The sequence below is a fragment of the Zingiber officinale genome, chromosome 8B (genome assembly GCF_018446385.1).
Source record: "Zingiber officinale cultivar Zhangliang chromosome 8B, Zo_v1.1, whole genome shotgun sequence".
Classification (NCBI taxonomy): domain Eukaryota; kingdom Viridiplantae; phylum Streptophyta; class Magnoliopsida; order Zingiberales; family Zingiberaceae; genus Zingiber; species Zingiber officinale.
In genome coordinates, this window is record NC_056001.1 from 30,632,542 (window position 1) to 30,653,538 (window position 20,997).

At 36.3% G+C, this 20,997-nt stretch overlaps 2 protein-coding genes and 1 long non-coding RNA gene across 3 annotated transcripts; all 3 read right to left on the reverse strand.

Annotated features, from left to right (window-relative positions):
* Positions 1-1,267: 1,267 nt before the first annotated feature.
* LOC122016270 (EG45-like domain containing protein) lies at positions 1,268-2,131 on the reverse strand. The gene is made up of 3 exons (XM_042573507.1): positions 1,963-2,131; positions 1,568-1,847; positions 1,268-1,488 (listed from the first exon to the last, which is right to left on the reverse strand). Exons 1-3 carry the CDS (start codon positions 2,072-2,074, stop codon positions 1,482-1,484), a joined length of 399 nt encoding a protein of 132 aa, XP_042429441.1. The 5' UTR covers positions 2,075-2,131; the 3' UTR covers positions 1,268-1,481.
* A 13,418-nt stretch (positions 2,132-15,549) lies between these two features.
* LOC122017943 lies at positions 15,550-18,663 on the reverse strand. Its single transcript, XR_006121501.1, has 2 exons — positions 17,823-18,663; positions 15,550-15,857 (listed from the first exon to the last, which is right to left on the reverse strand). It is a non-coding gene; the product is annotated as an uncharacterized LOC122017943 (long non-coding RNA).
* Positions 18,664-19,907: 1,244 nt separating this feature from the next.
* Positions 19,908-20,701, reverse strand: LOC122016727 (EG45-like domain containing protein). The gene is made up of 3 exons (XM_042574115.1): positions 20,542-20,701; positions 20,157-20,436; positions 19,908-20,066 (listed from the first exon to the last, which is right to left on the reverse strand). Coding segments are annotated over exons 1-3 (396 nt in total). The 5' UTR covers positions 20,657-20,701; the 3' UTR covers positions 19,908-20,065.
* Positions 20,702-20,997: the final 296 nt, after the last annotated feature.

The following is a 20,997-nucleotide window of genomic DNA, read 5'->3' on the forward strand; positions in this document are numbered from 1 at the left end:
AGGACATTTATAGTAAACCCTATGAAATGAAATACCTTTAATATATATGTATTGGTATCAATTTGCTCTGTCGTGTGCTAAATACTACAAAGATCTATTCATAGACTAGTATGATGCCCATAATATTCCAAAGATCTATTAAAGGAACCATATGATAAATTATGTATGTTAGAGTCTTTATTTTAGGAATAATATAACAATAAACAAATTTATAAATAGATTAAAATTATATTTAATATATAATTTATGATAGACTAATGATAGATTTAAAATAAAATTAGAGACGAAATTTATATACGGATTTATAAATAAGATTGTAAATGGATTTATAAACATATTAATTATATTTGTTATGTAATTTGGGTCAGAGTAATAACGGTTTTAAAACAAAATTAGAGACGAAATTTGTATTCGAAATTAATATCATTTGGTTAAATTAAAACATATTTATAAATAATTTTTCAATCCGTTTTAAAAATTAGAGACGGAATAGTTTCGTCTCAAAATTAACTACGGAGCTTTCAATAACGAAATTTGAGACAAAATATTTCATTTCAAACATCATTTAGAGATAGAAAAAAAAGCTTTCGGAAATAAAATTTTTAAGCCTTGGTTTCTTGTAGTGTAGGTTGAGATAAATAATGCTTCTTTGACATACATCCCGATCCCGAGCAATAGTCGACGATTATGACTCTAACATTTCTGCCCTACATGAGGTGGCGTAGGTTTCACTGGTGTACTCTGGTTGTGGTTCTTAATATATGCCTCTATCTTCTTAGTCGTAACACGATGAGGCTAAACGTATGAGAAAAACCCAGTGAAGAGTCTCAATTATGTGACCCAAACATAATAATTATTAAAATCTTTTAAGTAAGAACAATATTTATTGATATTTAATTTATTATTTATAGTAACACTTTATTAATTTCTAATGGATCAACATAATTTTATTGAACCTTCAAGGTGGCAAAGGCCACACATTCTTGATACAAATATTACAGATATTTATTAGAATTTGAAGTATTCATGCTTCCTTATTTATTAGCTTTAATCTTTTCAAATTTCTTTAGTCTTTGACAGATAAGTCTGAATTATTTTATAATTTCTATTTAGAATATTTCCTATAACTTCAGCAAATATCTTCAAATTGTGGAATTAACTTCCAACGGATACTCTATTAGTTACGAGATTATTCGAGCATATATAGAGCTAGACCAAAAGCATTAAAATGATTGATTAATGACGAAAATAGGAATAGGAATATGAGTTGAGATGTTAATCATTTTAATTAGTCTTTTCTCTTGTTCTATATAATTTTATTGATCAACCTTCACGAACAAAGGTCACATATTCTTGTAAATATAAATAATATTATACATATTTATTGAGATCGAGTTTGAAGTCCTCGTGCTTCCTTATTCTCCGCTTGGATATCCAAATCCTTATTTCTGAGCTATAGTCTTTAGTCATTTCATCTCTTCTTACACCCTGCAAAAGATAGGAAAATAAGTAAAATAAAATATATAAAATAGAAAATTATAAAACTAAGATGATAAAAAATTATTACTGGGTATAATCAATTTGGATCCGTCCGGCATCAGGATTGGCAATCGTAGCAAAAGCTTCCTGAGAGAGGTCCATGGTGACCCCTCTGCTTGCGCAACCCGGGCAATAGTCCACGATGGTGACAGTGACGCTGCCACCCCTGCAAGGGTTTGGGACTGCATTAGTTCCACCGGTGCACGTCACCGTGTACCTCCTCCCACAAGCCGCCCGGTTACCCCATATAGAATCACCCGCTGCGGCTATCATCACGCCTCTATCTTGGAAGCCAAAGCACGAGGAAGCTATAAACCACACCATGACAATAATAACAACAATACCAAATCATGCATGTTAGTCATATATAGTAGCTAGTTCGACTATGAAAGTGATCAATTAAGTAGGTTAAAGATGCTCAACGAGTGTAAGGAGGGGTGTAGAAGGTTGCAATTCCAGGCACTGCGGCAACAGATGAAACTAGGGCAACCATGACCATGGCTGCCACCACCATCGAGCTCTTCGTCGAAGCCATTTCAATCGATTACCGAAAATAAAATTGCTTGGAACTAGCAAGTTTTTTTGGTGCTCTTGATCGAGGTGATGGCACCCAAATTTATAGGCGAAGGAGTTGGAAAAATATGACCAAAAGATGACTAATTTCTCCTCTTATTTTGTCTTGTTTTATGGCATACAATTCTTCAAAGTCTTGTCGCTCTTAGTAGCTTTCATATATTTCTTTTTCTCAAGAAGCATCAAAGAACAATTGATTTAGTAAAATGATTTTGAATTATTTTTATGAGATTCTAGCATTGAAAAGTCAATTTTCCTTTGTTTTCATCATCAAAATTCCACAGTGGATGCGTCTAGTAGCGTCGGCTTTCATTTATTTCTTTTTCTCAAGAAGCATCAAGAACATTTGATTTAGTAAAATGATTTTGAATTATTTTTCTGAGATTTTAGCATTGAAAAGTCTATTTTTCTTTGTTTTCATCATCAAAATTTCCAGTGTATGCGTCTAGTATTTTTTTTCTCTATTGTGAGCATAATTAAATAATTTAGGGTTACTTGACCTTTAGTGGCATTCAAACTCTATTCCTCTCACTTAAATATTGATCTAATGATTCCAAATGCCTCCGTAGAAAATTCTGTAGAGTTTTATTGGCCATCTTTGATCATTTATTAAATTTAAATTTTTTAAAAAATGTTTTTTTATTATTTTCCATTTTTACGACGAATGGATTAATTTAATTAGCCACCAATTAAGGTAGAATTGAATGTAAGAAGATTTTTTTTAAAAAAAAAAATCAATAAATAAAAAAAAAGAATGTAAGAAGAAATCCATTCACTTTTTGTTTGCCTAGTCAAGTTTCTCTTCTAATCAAAGTATATGTCTAACATTCTTTTTCAGTTATGCAAAAATAAATAAATAAATAAATTGAGGAATGTAAGGTCAGAATTGAGCATCCTCGTTGTTGTTATTAGGCTTCTAGAATCGACTGCAATCCACAAGTTTTAAGTCCTGGTGCTTCCTTATTCTTTTTCAGTTTTCTTAGTTTTGGTCATGAAAATTCCACGAATATGCGTCTGATACTTTTCCACTATTGCAAGTTTAATTCAATTATTTAGGTTCCGTGATCTTTTAATTGTATGATTATACTCATCCTAAATATCTTTTGTAGTCCATTCTCAAGTTATATGTGTTAGACTACTTGAGAGCTAGAGGGGATTGAATAACTCACTTCTCTTATTTTAATTGATTGACAGTGGAAAATCTCTTGCGAAAACAAACATGACACTAACTTTTGAATTTTACTTGGTATCCATCTCCTTAAGATGACTAATCTAAGAATACATTCTACACACTTTTTTCCATTATGAAGTTATTCTCGATCAAAAACCGAAAGTGGAGAAACTTTCTACAATAGTCTTACAATACAATACAAGAATGAGATGAAATACAAAGAGATTACAATGATTTCTTCAGTAGATGTTGACTTCTTTTTCAAATCTTACACCAAATATGAAGGTTAAGTTTAAGCACTTCTCAGCAAATCAGATAGCACACGAAACTTTGGCTTAGAATGAGAGCTTTACTTCCAAACATTCCCCCTTTTTGCTTTTATATAAATGCTTGAATCAAAGCCTTTATTTTAAACATCAGTCGATTGTACATCTCAACCAAACACCTAACTCCTACTCAGGGTCTAACATAGGTGTAGGCGCATCGCTAGGTGGAGGTGGTGGCTTAGGTGGATGTCCCAACATCCATGTTTGAAGCATCTACGTTAGAGAGGTGATTGAAGACTGAAGCTTGGCAACATATCAAGTCGCAAGCTGATGGTCAATAATAGTATTATGTTACTCATCCACCATTCGACACAGCTCCTCGACGGTCAGAGCCACCTCCTCTACACACGTATCTAAAGCTTCAAGCTCCTCCTTGAGATAATATTACGATCGTCGTGGTCCATCAGCCCAAGTGCCGGAAGCTAAGGTGCCTCCTTCTCACCCTCAATCGGATCCACAGCATCAACATCACCATGGTCGCGCATCCAAACTATGATGTCATCCCTCAGCCGCATATGAGCAAGGGAGAAGGTATGGAGGTCAATTTGAGAATAGGACCCAAACAAAGGGTAGACGTCACTCTTGGTGACATTGATGCCTAAAGTGCTATCCAAGATGTAATGATGCGATCGAATGGCATATGAATCTTCTTCTGAATAGGAGTGGTAAAATACACAATGCAACAAAACACATTGAGAGCAATGTTGACATCTAACCTATGCCTAAATGCATAAAATATGAAGAGATGAATGAGCCTTACCTACGAGTAACAATGGGAAGTATGCATCCAACAATCACTTTATAAAGGACATTGTTAGGAGCAAATAGATCATTGACAAAGAAAAGTCACTGCCCAAGAGGTCTAAGATGATGATGAAATGCTTCATACATAGAGTTAATAGAGAGCTAGTCAAAGGTTCAAGAAGAGGCTCGAGATAGGAAGGATAGCAAATAAAAGAGCTCTTAATTAGAATGTCGACAATCTAGGAATGTCTCATGTTAGGGGTAAAGTCAAGATTATGTTAGCCATGCGAGTCCTGCAAATGAGTCTATTCCCGATTGGATGTAGACTGACATAAAATTCAGATAGTAGGCTAGTGTTAATGAAGTGATCACAATACACTAACCTATCTAGCCGATAATGTGCAATAATGTCAATCATGTCCAAATAATATGAACGAAAAGTCCTATCATGCAATCTACATCCAATCGATTAGGTTTAGGGAGCAAGTCCAAATAATAACGTCAAAAGAACGAAATCTATGTTTAGGGAGACAAGAGGCATTTAATGGCAAGAGAAGTTTGAAATACAAACCAAAAACCAAAAACCAAAAACTAAAAATCAAAAATCAAAGAGAATGTGTCTTTGTACCATAGAGTTTCATATAGTTATGGAACTAACTCTATGTCTAAGAGTCAAGCTAAGGTTATAAGGGAAGTTATCCCTAGAGTTGACCTTGAGAAGACTAGTGTGATTAAGACTTCTAAGAAGTCTAGGAAGGTCATTAGAAATGTATCAAGAAAAATTATCTCTAATGAATATCTAGAATACCCAAAGAGTACCAATAGATTTTGAGTTCCTAAGAGTGTATTCTCTACATTCTAGATGAGTTTAGAGTGTACCAATTTTAATTGGAATGGTAGTTAATCCAACCATGTTGAAGTTGACACTTTGGAGCATTTTCAAGGTATTGTTACACCTTAAAAATAAAAAGTTAATTTTCACTTTTGAAAGAATAAGAATGTGCCAGTAAAAGTTGAAGAATTGATCTTGATTTAATTGGCACAAATATGTTAGAATCTAAAAAAATGACAAGTTGGGATTTTAGCATTTTCTAGGAAAATAAGGACAAACTTAAGCTTATTTTTTAATTTAACGATTAGTTAATAATACTTAGATAGAAAATTTAGGTATTTTCTTTATGCTAAAATTGTCATGAGTGTATGCCATATCACATGTCATAATATCATATTTGGCATTCATATCCATGTAAAAATATCATATGTTATGTCATACATGCATCATTTAGATATGATAGATTTTTTTTTAAAATATACATTTAATGAACGTCATAATTGTTTTCATATATTATTTTAATTTCTTGAAATTAAGGGCAATGACATCAATTGACATCCTAAGTTGGGTGATCAATGTTTAAATATCTAGTTAGATATGCATGATTCCTTAATTTTAGAAAAAAAAACTCATTTTACATCTCACAAAACCATAAGTTTGACTTGTATGTATTTTTGAGACATATTAGATAAAAGTGAGATATTAGAAAGCTGAACAAAACTAAATATGTTGATTTAGTTCATCCATTTGAGTTTTTAATTTTATCAAAATACATGGATTATGTGAAGTTTAATCATTGGAAAAGCTAGTATACAAACCATGTATATTTAGCCCAAAGAATATGGTTGAAAATTTACTTTGAAAAATATTTCAAAATCATTTTGAAAAACCTTGATAAAGTCTATTATTTGATAAGAGTAACCATTGATTAAGTGGATATAAAGTAAAGTGAAACATTGAAATTTTTCAATATTTCCAATTTTGTATCAATCTTTTAAAATGGATAGTATTTTCATATAAAATTATTTTCCCCTGATATTACATGACACAAATAATGTCTATGTAAATTTTTATGATTTTTAAAAATCATAGAATTATTTAGAAATTTCTGAATTTTGGGTTGAAATTAGAAATCAAGAAATCTATACAACAGTCGATTGATCAATTAATAGTTGTACACCAATCAATTAGACAATTGATTGGTGAAGGATTTTCGCAAACACAGAGGCTTACAAAATCGATCAAGTGATCTATTAACACTCCCTAATCGATTGATCCAATCGATTAATATGTTGTAATCGATTGAATCCCATCTTTAATCAATTAAGAAGGCTGATTTCAGCTGAAATGGTCTGATTTCAGCTGAAATGGTCTGATTTCAGCTGAAATGGTCTGATTTCAACTGAAATGGTCTTATTTCAGTCCATTAATCCACGTTTAGTCGAGTTAACCATATCTAACCCTAAGAAATGCATTGGTAAGTATTCAAGGATAATTTTCTTGATGAAAACAAGAAAGGAGTGGTTAAAGGGGAGTATTTTTAAGTTTAGGAGAAGATTTGTATTCAATATTGAATTTTTTTTTTTAACCTCAAAACTTTAATTTTAGATTTCTTAGAGGTTTAGGAACTCTAAGCCATTGTTTGTGCAATGATAGAAGTTTGGAGCATATTTTGATGGAGAGTTTCTCCTTAAAAGCATGGTTTAGATTTTTTTTTCAATGGAAGGTTGAGAACCTTCATTGCGATAAATGATCAAGGTTAAGCATTGGAGACAATACAAGATTGAAAATCTTTATTGTAATGAATGAATGCTCTAGGGTGAGCATATGATATATGCTTAAGGGTGAGCATAAGAAACAACTAAAGGTATAAGACTTTCATTGAGTTCCTTTGATAAAATTGACTCTTAAGGTGATCAAGAATTTTTTATGTGTGTCAAAGAAAGAGAAAATATAGGGTTTAAGTTAGAAACTCACATTCATGCTTTGGCATGAGATGAAGAATGAAGTTGGGCTAATATGGGTTAGCCTAACTTAAATATATTGTCAAATATAAAAAAGGGGGAGATTATTTAATGCAATCTTCCTTGGATCAAGATTGAACAGTTTGACTAAGCTCTAGTGAATTCGAGCTTGAATTTTGATGTTTGGACAATATGTAAGAAGAGGTCAAGTAGGGCAAGGTTGATCAGATACTTGACAATGTGTGAGAGAGAAGCCAAGTAGGTCAAGGAGGATAGCACATTGTTAAAAAAAAGTCATAACTACGGTTAGGCAAAGAAAAGTCCAAGTGGGTCAAGGAGAACCGCATGTTGGTAAAGAAAAGTCCTAACTGTGGTTAGATAAAGAAAAATTCAAGTAGGTCAAGGAGGACTACATGTTGGCAAGAGGAAAGTTCTAACTACAGATAGACAAGAGAAAAGTCCAAGTGGGTCACGGAGGATCACACTTGATGATTAGAAGTTCAACATAAGGTTGACAAAGTCCAAGTTGGTCAAAGGTCGACCAAACACTTGGTGGAGAAGTCCTAATAGGTCATAGTTGACGGAATGTTGGTCAAGGAAACTCTAAACTAAGATTAAATGAGTTAGGATTGGGTAATATATTACCCAATCAATTGGCCCAAACCCAATCAATCAGATGATAGATTAGGAGTTGTTTGTTGTGAAAAAAGAAGAAGGCTTGAATTAATTGACCAATCAATTAAGTCTTCCCCAATCAATTAGGCAAATGATGGGGCAATCATCGCAGGAGCATAGAGAGGTGCTGACTCGATTCGCCAATTGATTCAATCCTTTCCAATCAATTGGTTAATCGATTGGAATAGAGTTTCGTGAAGCACAGTGTTGTACTGAATCAATTGGGAATGTGCCCAATCAATTGGGAGAAAATCGCGAGCGAACAGTGAGCTTTTGAATCGATCAAGAGATCAATTAAAGCTGCATAATCGATTAGGAGAAGCAAAAAAGAGTCATTGGGAGGTTTAAATGGATGAATCTGATGTGGCAATCGATTTGGAGTAAGATCATTCGATTGAGAACCCTAGATCTTGGGATAAAAGGTGTTTTCACAAGGGATTCAACATCTCTTCTTCTCCACTCTTCACCACCCGTTCTTGAAAGTTTCTAAGAGAAGTGTGGCTACATTTTTAAGTCTATAAGAGGTATTTCAAGCAACAAGAGATCAAGAAAGAAAGATTTTTATTTGTATTATGTATTTACATCTTATTTTCATTGTATTCTTGTATGTGAACTTGTACGAGGTTTCTTCACCTCCAGATTATTTCTGAGAATGAGTGTTTTTCATAGTGGAGTGCTAACAGTGCACAAGGCACAATCTACAATTATAGAAATAAAAAAATTGTCAGATCTTGTAAAAATAATCGTATAAATAAAAAAATATTTATATTGACAAAAATACTACATCATTATTCTATTGATTGACAACAATTCAAGGGGAAATCTAACATGTAAGTATAGTTATATAAAGAAGCCATTGTAAAACTTACTTGAGTCAAATTGTTAACTTGGATATTGAACCTTTGAATGACTGTAATAATGTCCCTCTTTGGCACTATAGTTTCTTCAATAAGGTTACTTGTTATATATGTATTTAAATACACACTTTAAAATTTAAACAATGTTAAATAAGGTCCAACACATTATAAACCAAAAATTATAACAAGTATGAGGTCAAAAAAAAATTAAATAACAAACTGTTGGAACCCCAAGGTTGTTTTGATGTGATCAAACAAGTTAAGTTAGGTCTTGTTAGTTTTTGATCCATGTGTCTAAGTGTGCAGGAGCTTAGGAGCACAGGAAGTCGAGCGGAAGACGCGGCTAGCGAGAAGGACGGCACGGGAGAGAGCCGACGGGCTCGGTGCGTCTGAGGGACGAGGTGCCGCGGAAGAGTACACCGGCGGACAAGAAGAACGTACGCAACATTCAATGGACGAGAAGCCGGAGCGGAAGTCTGCTCGAGGAGAAGTCCAAAATTGGGTTCGGGTGAGCCTTATTTAGGTTAACTAAAATCACCCAAGCGGACGGAGCTGGAGCGGAAGACCCAGACCGAGGTGAATAGTATTAGAGCAAAGGGCCCAGACAAAAAAAGTCAACGAGGTTGACTTTGAGGGTCTGGGCACCCAGACCCATTCCGGGCGCCCAGAGTCCAAGCGCTCGGAACCCAAACATTATCACCATTGACATGGACGTTGATCATTGCATCGGGGATAGATTTCTATCCCACTCCAGGCATCTGGAACACTTCCAGGCACCCCGACCAAGGCTATAAATAGAGCTTTGGTCGAGAAGCTTCAAGAAGAACAAGCATTCTTGAATCAACACTGGTACACGCTTTAGTTTTCATTTAGCTTCTCATTTTCTGTACTTCATTGTTGTAACAAGGCTTCTCTGCCTGAAGGAGATCTTTAGTGTGCATTCACTTTCTTGGATTAACAACCTCCCCGGTTGTAACCAAGTAAATCCTCCGAGCCTCAGTTTTTCAGTTTACTCTTTATTTATTTAATGCAAGTGTTACTTTAAGTCCGAGAAGAGTTTGTTTTCGATTTTTGTTCAGTGCTATTCAACCCCCCTTCTAGCCGGCTCACCGGGGACCAACAAGTAGTATCAGAGCAAGGACCCTTCAAGAGGACAAAGCGTCGAATGAAGCACACGAAATGGTTGGACCAAGCACCTTCCCACCAAAGTTCGAGGGGGAATTCGCCAGCTGGAAGAAGAGAATGAAGGTATTTTTTTTAAAACAGACTTCAATTTATTATTAATAATGGAATTCGGTTTTAAAGCGCCCGAAGGCAAACAAAAATATCAATGGACGATGAAGGAAAAAAGCTGACTTTGTGGCAAAAGGTAAAGCATAATTTCATCTGCTAAGTGTCCTCCCGCCACAAGAAGTCAACCGGATCGGAGCTTACGGGTCCGCCAAGGAGCTCTGGGAAAAATTCCTGGAACTTCACGAAGGAACCTTAGAGGCAAAACTTACGAGACGGGACTTACTTCATAACCAGATCAGCAACCTCTGATTTGAAGAAGGTGAAACGATTGCACACCTTCACTCGAGGATTAAGGAGCTCATCACCAGACTTTTGAATCTCAGAGAAACGATAAGTAACCGAGATTCGCTAAGGTACGCTCTTAATGCATTCCCTAAGAATACAAAATGGGCAGCACTGGTAGATGTCTTCTATATCTCTAAGGATCTAGAAATTGTTACCTTAGAAAAATTATTTTCGACTTTTGAAGTCCATGAGTCGAGATGTGCAGATACGAAGAAGGAGCAAACACACAACATTGCCTTTAAGGCAAGGATGGATGAACAAGACTCGGAATCCTCCCTTGAGGACGAAGAAATGACAATGATGGTAAGACGATTTAAGAAATTGTTTAAATCAAGAAAAGCTAACAATCCGCAAGGTAGAAAGAAAAAGATAATCAGATGCTACCACTTCAACGAAGAAGGGCATGTTAAGGACAACTGCCCTAAGCTAAGGAACAAGTATAAGGACAAAGGAAAGAAGTCTGTCCAAACGAACAAGTACACGACTTTAAAGGCGACGTGGGACGAAACGTCGTCCGAATCGGAAGTTGAGGCATTCTCCAGGCTTGTATTGATGGCAAGTCATCAAGACGAATACAAAGAAAGCTCTCCCAAAATGAGCATCGAGAGTATCGATGAAGGGGGAGCAACATCGGAAGAAAGTAGCAGTTTAGGGGGAGCCATGGACAACGACATCGACAAGGTAAGTCAAGTACGATCTCTCCCACCTGACAAGTTGTTTAAGTTTGTAAAATTATTAACAAAAGATTGTTGCAAACTTGAAAAAGATTAAAATTTTGTAAAAAGATAAAATTATGCATGCTTATATAAAATAAAATTAGAAATCCCCCTTCTAGCCGGCCAGCCTGTCCCAACACAAACCATAAATCTTAAATGAGTTTCATATGCTAAATAAACTCTATCAAGAAGCTGTTGGAACCCCAAGGTGTTTTGATGTGATCAAACAAGCTAAGTTAGGTCTTGCGTTTGTTTAACCCTTGTGTCTAAGTGTGCAGGAGCTTAGGAACACAGGAAGTCGAGCGGAAGACGCGGCTAGCGAGAAAGACGGCACGGGGAGAGAGCCGACAGGCTCGGTGCGTCTGAGGGACGAGGTGACCGTGGAAGAGTACACCGGTGGACGAGAAGAACGTGCGCGGCGTTCGAGGGACGAGAAACCGGGAAGGAAGGCTGCTCGAGAAGAAGGCCAGAACTTGGGTTCGGGTGAGCCCTATTCCGGATGGCTGAGATCACCCAAGCTAGCGGAGCCGAAGCGAACAAGACCCGGACCGAGACAAGCTGAACCGGTGGCAAAAAAGTCAACATTGTTGACTTCGGGCTCCGGGGCGCCCGGACCTAGATTTTGACCAGGATCACGTCAAACGCGATCTGATCGTTGGGGATAGAATTTTATCCCCCAAGGGCGCCCGGAACTCCTTTCAGGCGCCCGGACCAGTACTATAAATAGAGTACTAGTCTGCACATTCAGAACAACTCACTTGTAATCAATTCTTTCTGTGCTTTCAGTTGTGTTCTTTTCATTTGTGCTGTCAACGTTGTAAAGAGGCTTCTCCGCCCAGAGGAGATCATAGTGCGCTTACTTTCCTTGGATTAGTAATCCTCTTATTGCAAACCAAGTAAATCTCTGGTGTATGATTTCTTTACTTAGTCTCTACTTTTTATTACAAGTGTTTATGATATAGTTGAAATCCGAGAAAGGTTCGAGTTTTATTTCGTAGGGCAATTCACCCCTCCCCTCTTGCCGGCCTCCAAAGGGACCAACAAGTGGTATCAGAGCGAGGCTCTTCAGGAGGACTAACCGCCGATCGAAGCAACAAGATGGTCGGACCAAGCATCGTCCCACCAAAATTCCAGGGGAACTTCGCAGACTGGAAGCGTCGTATGGAGGTATTCCTAAGAACTGATTTCGAAATTCGGTTTATAATGAAATATGGTTTTTTAGCTCCGACGAATCAAGATGGAAAAGAAAAAGAAGAGAGCAATTGGACAAAGAAGGAGCAACGTGAATATGTAGTAAATAGCCGTGCAGAATATCACCTGCTGAGTGTGTTACCACCTCAAGAGGTCAACCGCATCGGAAGCTATTCATTTGCTAAAGAACTCTAGGAGAAGTTCCTGGAACTCCATGAAGGCACGTCTGAAGTGAAGCTCGCAAGAAGAGACATCCTCCTGAACAAGTTGATGAACATTCGTTTGGAAAAAGGTGAGAAAGTAGTCAATCTACACGCAAAGGTAAAAGAACTGATTACTGATCTCGAGAACCTCGGAGAAACGGTAACAAATCGGGACAGCATACGCTACGCACTCAACGCATTTCCCAGAACTCCAGAGTGGACATCAATCGTCGACGCCTACTATATTTCAAAAGACCTGGAGGTAAGTACTTTAGAAGAGTTGTTTTCTACTCTTGAGTTACATGAAACCAAGTGTGCAGCTACAACAAAAGACTCAAGTCAGATAATGGCGCTGAACGCAACCAAGAAGGATGGACCCGAGTCAGACTCTGAAGAAGACAAGAAGCATATATGGTAAGAAATTTTAAAAAGTTTTTTAGAGCTAATAAATTTAAAGAAATGCAGAATAAAAAGAATCCAAGAAATAGAAGAAAAGTGCGCTGCTACCAGTGTCAAAAGGAAGGACACTTAAGAGAGGATTGTCCAGAACTAAAGAAGGACAAAATGAAGACACCTAAGAAACACAAGAACCTAAAAGCCACTTGGGACGACACTTCCTCATCTGAGTCCGAGATTCAAGAATATGCGGGGATTGCACTGATGGCAAGCTACGAAGGACAAAGTACATCAGAACCCAGCATCGATGAAGGGGGAGCGACCTCAGATGGAAGTAGCGAAGCAGGGGGAGATTCAGGCTTTAAGTTTGATATGGTAAGTGAGGTATGTCTCTTACCCCCTTATGAACTTTATTCTGGTATTAAGGCAATGGCTAAATCCATGTATAAATTAGAAAATAAAAATATCAAATTAGAAAATGAAATTCTAGAAACAAAAAGAATTTTGGCAAAATCATGTCTTATAGAGGATTTTGAAAAATTGAAAATTGAAAATGAAAAACTAAAAGAAGAAATAAAAATATTGAAAAAATCTAATGGTTCAAATATTTCTACTTTTAGAAATTATAGAGGTTTAAATTGGTATTATAGATTTCATCAAAGTCAAATTAGAAATATATCAAAAATCCATGTACCTAGGAAATACTTGGCTAATCCTGTAGGTAGGAACCTCTACTGGGTTCCAAAAACCTATTTAATTTAAAATTAAAATCAGACTAAGCATTTTCAGCAAGGAAATTAAACAACTAATTTCTTTATGAGGCTTTGTCTAAGGAAGTGGTTGTTGCTCCAATAACCAAGAAGGCCTAGTGCCTCGCCACTACCTGGAAGCCAAGTATCGAAATGAAAAGTTTAATTGACTAACTGAAAAAGTATTAATTTAAATTACTTAATACTTTAAAAGAGTTATTCAATTTGTGTTAGAAAATATTTTTTAAAAAAAATTTACCTAGAAATTTTTTATTATCTTAGAAATTTTTATGAAAATTGACTTAGAAATTTTTTTTTAAGTTATCTTAGAATTTTTTATGATAATATTGCCTTATAATTTTTCTTAAAATTGACTTAGAATTGTTTCTTATGAATATTAACTTAGAATTTTTTTAATTAGAAAAGTTTTTTTTGGGAATGTTGAGATAAGTTTCGAACTTAATTTTTTTTTTAACACTTATGACTGTTTTTATGTGAAAAATATTTTTACTTAAATTTTTCTCGAAAGAAAAATTCTGAAGAGTGTCTTTATTTAGATATTTTTTTTTCACTCAAAGTTTTTTTAATTAACCTTAGACTTGTTAATAATCCCAATTTTTATGTGATCAAAGGGGGAGAAGTATGTTAAGTCTAGGGGGAGGTAATATAATTTTTTCATTTGAAAAATATTTGGACTTATTTGAATATAAATTGTTTTTATTGCATATGTTTACCCTAACTTAACTTGCGTTGCTCACATCAAAAAGGGATAGATTGTTGGAACCCCAAGGTGTTTTGATGTGATCAAATAAGCTAAGTTAGGTCCTGCGTTTGTTTAACCCTTGTGTCTAAGTGTGCAGGAGCTTAGGAACACAGGAAGTCGAGCGGAAGACGCGGCTAGCGAGAAGGACGGCACGGGGAGAGAGCCGACGGGCTCGGTGCGTCCGAGGGACGAGGTGACCGCGGAAGAGTACACCGGTGGACGAGAAGAACGTGCGCGGCGTTCGAGGGACGAGAAACCGGGAAGGAAGGCTGCTCGAGAAGAAGGCCGGAACTTGGGTTCGGGTGAGCCCTATTCCGGATGGTCGAGATCACCCAAGCTAGCGAAGCCAGAGCGAACAAGACCCGGACCGAGACGAGCTGAACCGGTGGCGAAAAAGTCAACGTTGTTGACTTCGGGCTCCGGGGCGCCCGGAACCCTTCCGGGCGCCCGGACATGGATTTTGACCAGGATCGTGTCAAACGCGATCTGATCGTTGGGGATAGAATTTTATCCCCCCCATGGCGCCCGGAACTCCTTTCAGGCGCCCGGACCAGTACTATAAATAGAGTACTGGTCTGCACATTCAGAACAACTCACTTGTAATCAATTCTTTCTGTGCTTTCAGTTGTGTTCTTTTCATTTGTGCTGTCAATGTTGTAAAGAGACTTCTCCGCCCAGAGGAGATCATAGTGTGCTTACTTTCCTTGGATTAGCAATCCTCTGATTGCAAACCAAGTAAATCTCGGGTGTATGATTTCTTTACTTAGTCTCTACTTTTTATTACAAGTGTTTATGATATAGTTGAAATCCGAGAAAGGTTCGAGTTTTATTTTGTAGGGCAATTCACCCCTCCCCTCTTGTCGACCTCCAAAGGGACCAACAGAAGCTACTACTTGATTAAAGGATATAATTTCTAGTCTTATTGAAAGTGCGGGCTCAACTTGCAACCTTAATCAACTGATTCAAGTAATAGCAGATACAACTTAATCAAGGGTTTCATGTAATTCCCACTAGTGGGTGATTCTTAATCAACAATCATTATCTCAAAGGAGGGATCAAGGGCTTCTCGGATAAATCTATTGTAGCATTACGGAAACCAAGCTATGATAGGTATTGTTTCTCCATCAAGTTTCTAGAAACAAAATAAAGTCATTAGTGTGTTTAAGAAAACAAAGATTTCTAATCTACTCATCTGTCAAGCACCCAAGAGGTATGAGCTTCATCAAGACTAATAATCTGTGAATAAAGTCAATAGGAGATGAAGGACTAAGATTAAGGGCACTTTCAAAGAGGAACAATTATAACGTCAAGTAAAGAGAAAAATATAGAATTAAGTATTCAAATTATACAATAGCCCAGCACAAGTGACACAATAGACTTCTTCTAAGACAACTAAGATATTAACAGACTTATTTTGCACTCATTTCTATCTCAAGAATGTTCCATTAAGAGGGAAAAAAGCTAAACTAGATGCAAACTAACCTTTCCATTCGGCATTGCAAGTATTTCTTCGATAGGTGCCTGCATTTTTCTAATTGGTAACCAAAAGATTTGAGACAGGCAATGTACTCTTTTTTCGCCTGTGTAAAAAACATTGGATTCTTGTATAATAAACATACTTGAGAATCTGCATGAGTAATCAAATAAATATGAACATATTTGCATAATGAACATAGTTGCAATCTTCACATGGAAAAGAAGTCAGAGTAGTAATATTCAAGAGAATAAACAAGCATTTTGGCCATGAAACTATGCTTTAGGAAATCACAATAAAAAAAAAAGCAAATATTTCATAATAGCATATAACATTTTGTGGCATTTGAACCTTGCTGAGGTAATACCTTTAGTTAAAATAATATAGTTATCTAAAGGTACTGATTTTCACCATCAGGACAATGTGAACTTGTCAACATATTCAAAATAGGTCTCCTTTGTGTATGATTTGATGTTATGCTAGTTGATAAAGATTTAGATAGAATAAAATGGTGAATGTTGTTTGATATTATGCTAGATGATGAGAGTTTTAATAGAATAAACATGAAGCTTGAATTTGGAGAAAATTTTAAAAAATAAGGTTTTAAACAAACATCATGGCATCGATAAGTAATGTCAATCTCAATAATTTAAGGTTGGTTGTATGAAACTTGTACCTCTGTTAAACTTTATACATAATTATATCAATAGGACCATTCAAATCTCCTAAATTACTTCTAATTATGTTTCAGAAAAGACTGTCATCAAGTAAAACATATATAAATTTCAGCCTGACTAGTCACTTCTTTTTTCACAAATAAGACTCCTACTATATGTGATATATAACCACCATAACACTAGCTATAGAAGGGATTATCCGAACACAACATGATTTTCAAAATTGAGAGCTATCTTTAAATTATATCAGGGGTAGTGTGACATCATGTGGGAAGGAAGCCTAAGATAATAACAATGGTCATGAAATAATCAAAGAACATATTCATGATTCAGTAACAAATCTTGATAATTATAGAAACATATGGTAGATGGTTAACCATTATTGTAGGCTATTTAAACTATCTAGTTGATGAATTAGGTTTTACCTTGATGTTCTTATCATAACATACTCCACGTTAGCAAGCAAATAACAAATCTAAATAGTATTATGTGCATGGCATTGGTATAAAGATGCACTGTAGAGTGATATCCTTATTGATCATCAAACTAATATCATCAAATAGAAGAAAGACAAGCCATAAGTCAAACCTGAAAGATAAAGATGTATCACGCTAGGCTTAGTTTGTTAAAGAGACATACCAAAGAATTGTATCATACTTTTCTATGCATCCTTGCAAACTCTCAACAAAATTTTTCCGACGAAAAGAAACTCTCTTGAAAAGTTCTTCAATAGGAAGATGGGACTCAAAATCATAAGCTTTCACATTTGAAGGATCATCTCTAATCAAATGGTCTACATGTATTGAATCCTATGTTCTCAAAGCATCTCTGGATTTATTATGACCATGTGTCGTTCGAGCTAATCATCCTACTTGTCATCCTTCTCCTTGTCAATCAAGAAGGATTTGACCTCATAAACAGTATTAAGTATCCATATATATTCAATAGTCTCAATTAGAAATAACAATATTTGATAACCACATAATGAAAAGAAAATCATGTTGACTTTTGCCCCCATTTATTATCAATAGAATGCTATGTAAATGTCAAATGCATCATTTTCCTCTCCTACCAAATAGCGCATTCATACATTAGAAACCTAAATTCTTCACGAATGAATTTACTTGGCAGACATTAGAGCAAACATCATATCGAATTCATATACGAATAATGATTATTTTTATGTCTTCAAATGAGCACCCTTTTAGAAAGAACCCACATTTTTAAGATTGACAAAAGGTTGCAAAACAAATACTTTCTATGAAGCCTGATCAAATAGTTCATTTATCCTAAAATTGGAGCAAAGAAATTAAATGAATCTACTCACATATGCTTGCGGTTGTAGGACAAATTTGAAAAGAAAACTCAATGGAAGAATGTAAAGAATCCCATACCATGCACTCATCATCTGAGAAGAATCTATCAGCTCAGAATTTCCCAATTCGAATGACAAGTTCCCCGCTCTTATCCTCCCACCAGATCCGTGCATCGGCAAAGTAAGGACCAAACTCAGACAAACGATAAAAATCACAAAGTTCTTCACATCCATCGTCCCGCAGATCAATCTTGCGCCACCCACAGTCCTCCGATTTTATGGCATCTGCAGCTCGACCTCCACATCAAACCAGCTCCCAACACCAAAACCACCATCCAATGAGGGTGAGGACAAACGATTTCATCCACCTCCGGGATGCAAATCAGCATCATTCAAGCAAGCTCTCGCAGCGCCGAAAATCCTAGAAAACATTGAGAGAAGGAAAAAAAATTACAACAACAAAAGAAGCACAAATTCGTTCCGCCTTCCTCTTATAGGATGAAGAAGAGCTCGTCGGGGAAGTCGGGGGGATTCTGGTGGCAGCAAGGCGGCGGCAGAGCTGGAGGAGGGGCGGGAGGCTGCTGGTGATGGCGAGGCTATGGGAGAGGGCTTCGGTGGCAACATGCGGGGTGAGGAAAAGAATGCAGAGGGGAATCTCGCCCACTCCCAGTTCATCAAAATGTAGAGAGCTAGGTGAAGAGATCATAGGTTGGACGAAGATGTGTTTTGCCGCTTAGGGTTCAGGAAGAGGTTTAGGCGTTTAGGTTCAGGAAGGAAAACGCGAAGGGGGAAAACACAAAGGCGTTTGAGGGGTTCGTCGGCATACATGGGGTTCGCCAGTGTGAAAAGATCAAGAAAGAAAAACGTGAAGTAGGTGAAAAGATCATAGGTTGGATAAGAATGCTTAGGGATTGAGAAGGTGTAAAGGGGGGGGGGGGGGGGAAGGGGGCAGAAAAAAATTTTGGGGAGAGGGAAAGAAAAAATGCAACGGCAAAAAATGGTGAAGGGGAAAAAACGGTGAAGGAAAAAAAATAACGGTATTCAACAACATTTAATAGACAACTATTTTCAAAAATCGTTGTCGTAATCCCAAAAAAACGCACATAGACAACAATTTTCAAAAAATATTGTCGTAGCCTTTAAAAATCATTGTCGTAGCCCCAAAAAAACATAAATAGACAATGATTTTTAAAAATTATTGTTGTAGGCCAAAAAAAAACTGCTAAAAGATAATGGTGTTTGTTAAAACTATTGTTAAAAGGTAAAAAGACAACAATTTGGCATAAAACCGTTGTAGTTTGAGTGTTGTTGAATAAGTCATATCCGTGGAGCCCGGCACTAGGGGGGCGCTAATTAAAGTAGCGGATCTACCTTTGAGTGTTGTTGAATGAGGATTTTTTTGTAGTGGAGATTACCAATCGATTGATTTTCATCGTGAAAACAGAAAGTTTTCTAATCGATTAGCTGATCAATTAAGGTGACTAATCGATCAGTGTTTGATACTAATCGATTGGGATTCAAATGGAATAATCTCATCTGTCAATCTGGAGTTGGTAGCATTCAACAGATTTGTCAGAAAATTTGTAATTGTTTGGGATTTTTCCTAATCGATTAGCGGCAATAAAAAGCTAAGAAACGCCTAGATTTCGAAGCATTCAAAATGGAGATTTTGGACACGAAGCAACATCACTGCTCCATTGCGATTCTATAACTATTCTCTCGGTCAAGCTCTCATCTTCAATCTTCAAGTAATCAAGAGAAGGAGAATCAAGTCAAAAATTTATAATCTTTTCTTTCTTCTTTTCCTTTGTTGCTATATTCTTTGGGGGAGCTTTGAAAGCTGGTTGTAAAAGATTTTTTCACCTTCGGTTTGTTCCGAGAAAGAGAATTCATAGTGGAATCTATGATGACTGATGTGGATCTTTAGATTAGTCATCTTAAAAAATTGGAGATCAAATAACCTTTAGCTCTATCGGTTCTAACATAGTTTTGGTTAGGAAAAGAGAAGTGAAGGAAAAACTATGTACATATGAATTAACTTTAGTATTTTAAATTTCTTGACAAGAAATTATGAAAAATTCTAAATCAACAAGGTTTAGCACTCCACGTAATTAATATTGACTCCTTCGAAATTAGGATTTAATTTATTATTTTATTGTTACACTTTATTTATTTCTAATGCACCAACATAATATTTTATTGATGAACCTTCAAGAACAAATGTAATGCATTCTTGATATAAATATTACAGATATTTATTAGAGTTTGAAGTCTTCATGCTTCCTTATTTATTAGCTTTAATCTTTTCAGATGTTTTTAAGCCCTGCGAGAAATAAGATCACAAACTAAATAAGTAAAATAAAATAAAAATAAAAATCATATGTAGAAATTTAAAAATATATAAATTATTTACTAGTTATAATCAATTTGGATCCTTCCGGCATCAGGATTAGCAATCATCGCAAAAGCTTCCTGAGAGAGGTCCATGGTGACACCTCTACTTGCGCATCCCGGGCAATAGTCAACGATAGTGACAGTGACGCTGCCACCCCTGCAAGGGTTTGGAACATCATTGGTTCCACCGGTGCAGCTCACCGTGTAACTCCTCCCGCAAGCCCCGCGGTTATCCCATATAGAATCGCCTGCTGCCGCTATTAGCACGCCTCTATCTTCGTTTCCAAAGCACGACGAGGCTATACAACCAATAAGACTTAATCGTATTAGTCGCAACTGCTCAATAAAATTAGGGTGATGGTCTCTCGAAAAATAATTAATTAATTAGGTTAAATGTACTCAACGAATATAAGGAGGAGTGTAGAAGGTTGCAATTCCAGGCACCGCAGCAACGTATGAAACTAGGACAACCATCACCATGGCCGCCGCCGCCGCCACCGAGCTCTTCACCGAAGCCATTTTCTCCTGTGCTCTTGAGGGAGATGATGGAAGTCATATTTATAGGCAAAGGAGTTGGAAAAATATAACCAAAAGGGGAAGAAATTTCTCCTCCTTCCCGTCTTGTTACACAACACAAATCTCCAAAGTCTTGCCGGATCTTCTTGACTTTCCACATATTTCTCTCTTTTTCCTCTATTGTTTGTCTAATTGTGAAAGAAGCATCAAGAAGTCATGATTTAATTATAAGAGATATGTCAGTTTTCTTAGTTTTTGTCATGAAAATTCCACGAGTATGCGTCTGATACTTTTCCTCTATTGCAAGTGTAATTAATTTTTCGGGAGTTTAATTTGATTAGGTG

Bases quoted from the DNA above. Each gene is read 5' to 3' on its own strand.
- LOC122016270 (XM_042573507.1), bottom strand. From the start codon at position 2,074: ATGGCTTCGACGAAGAGCTCGATGGTGGTGGCAGCCATGGTCATGGTT. The intron at 1,848-1,962 runs GTTGAGCATCTT...TGTGGTTTATAG, and splicing joins CTACACCCCTCCTTACACTC to CTTCCTCGTGCTTTGGCTTC.
- LOC122016727 (XM_042574115.1), bottom strand. From the start codon at position 20,656: ATGGCTTCGGTGAAGAGCTCGGTGGCGGCGGCGGCGGCCATGGTGATG. The intron at 20,437-20,541 runs GTTGAGTACATT...TTGGTTGTATAG, and splicing joins CTACACTCCTCCTTATATTC to CCTCGTCGTGCTTTGGAAAC.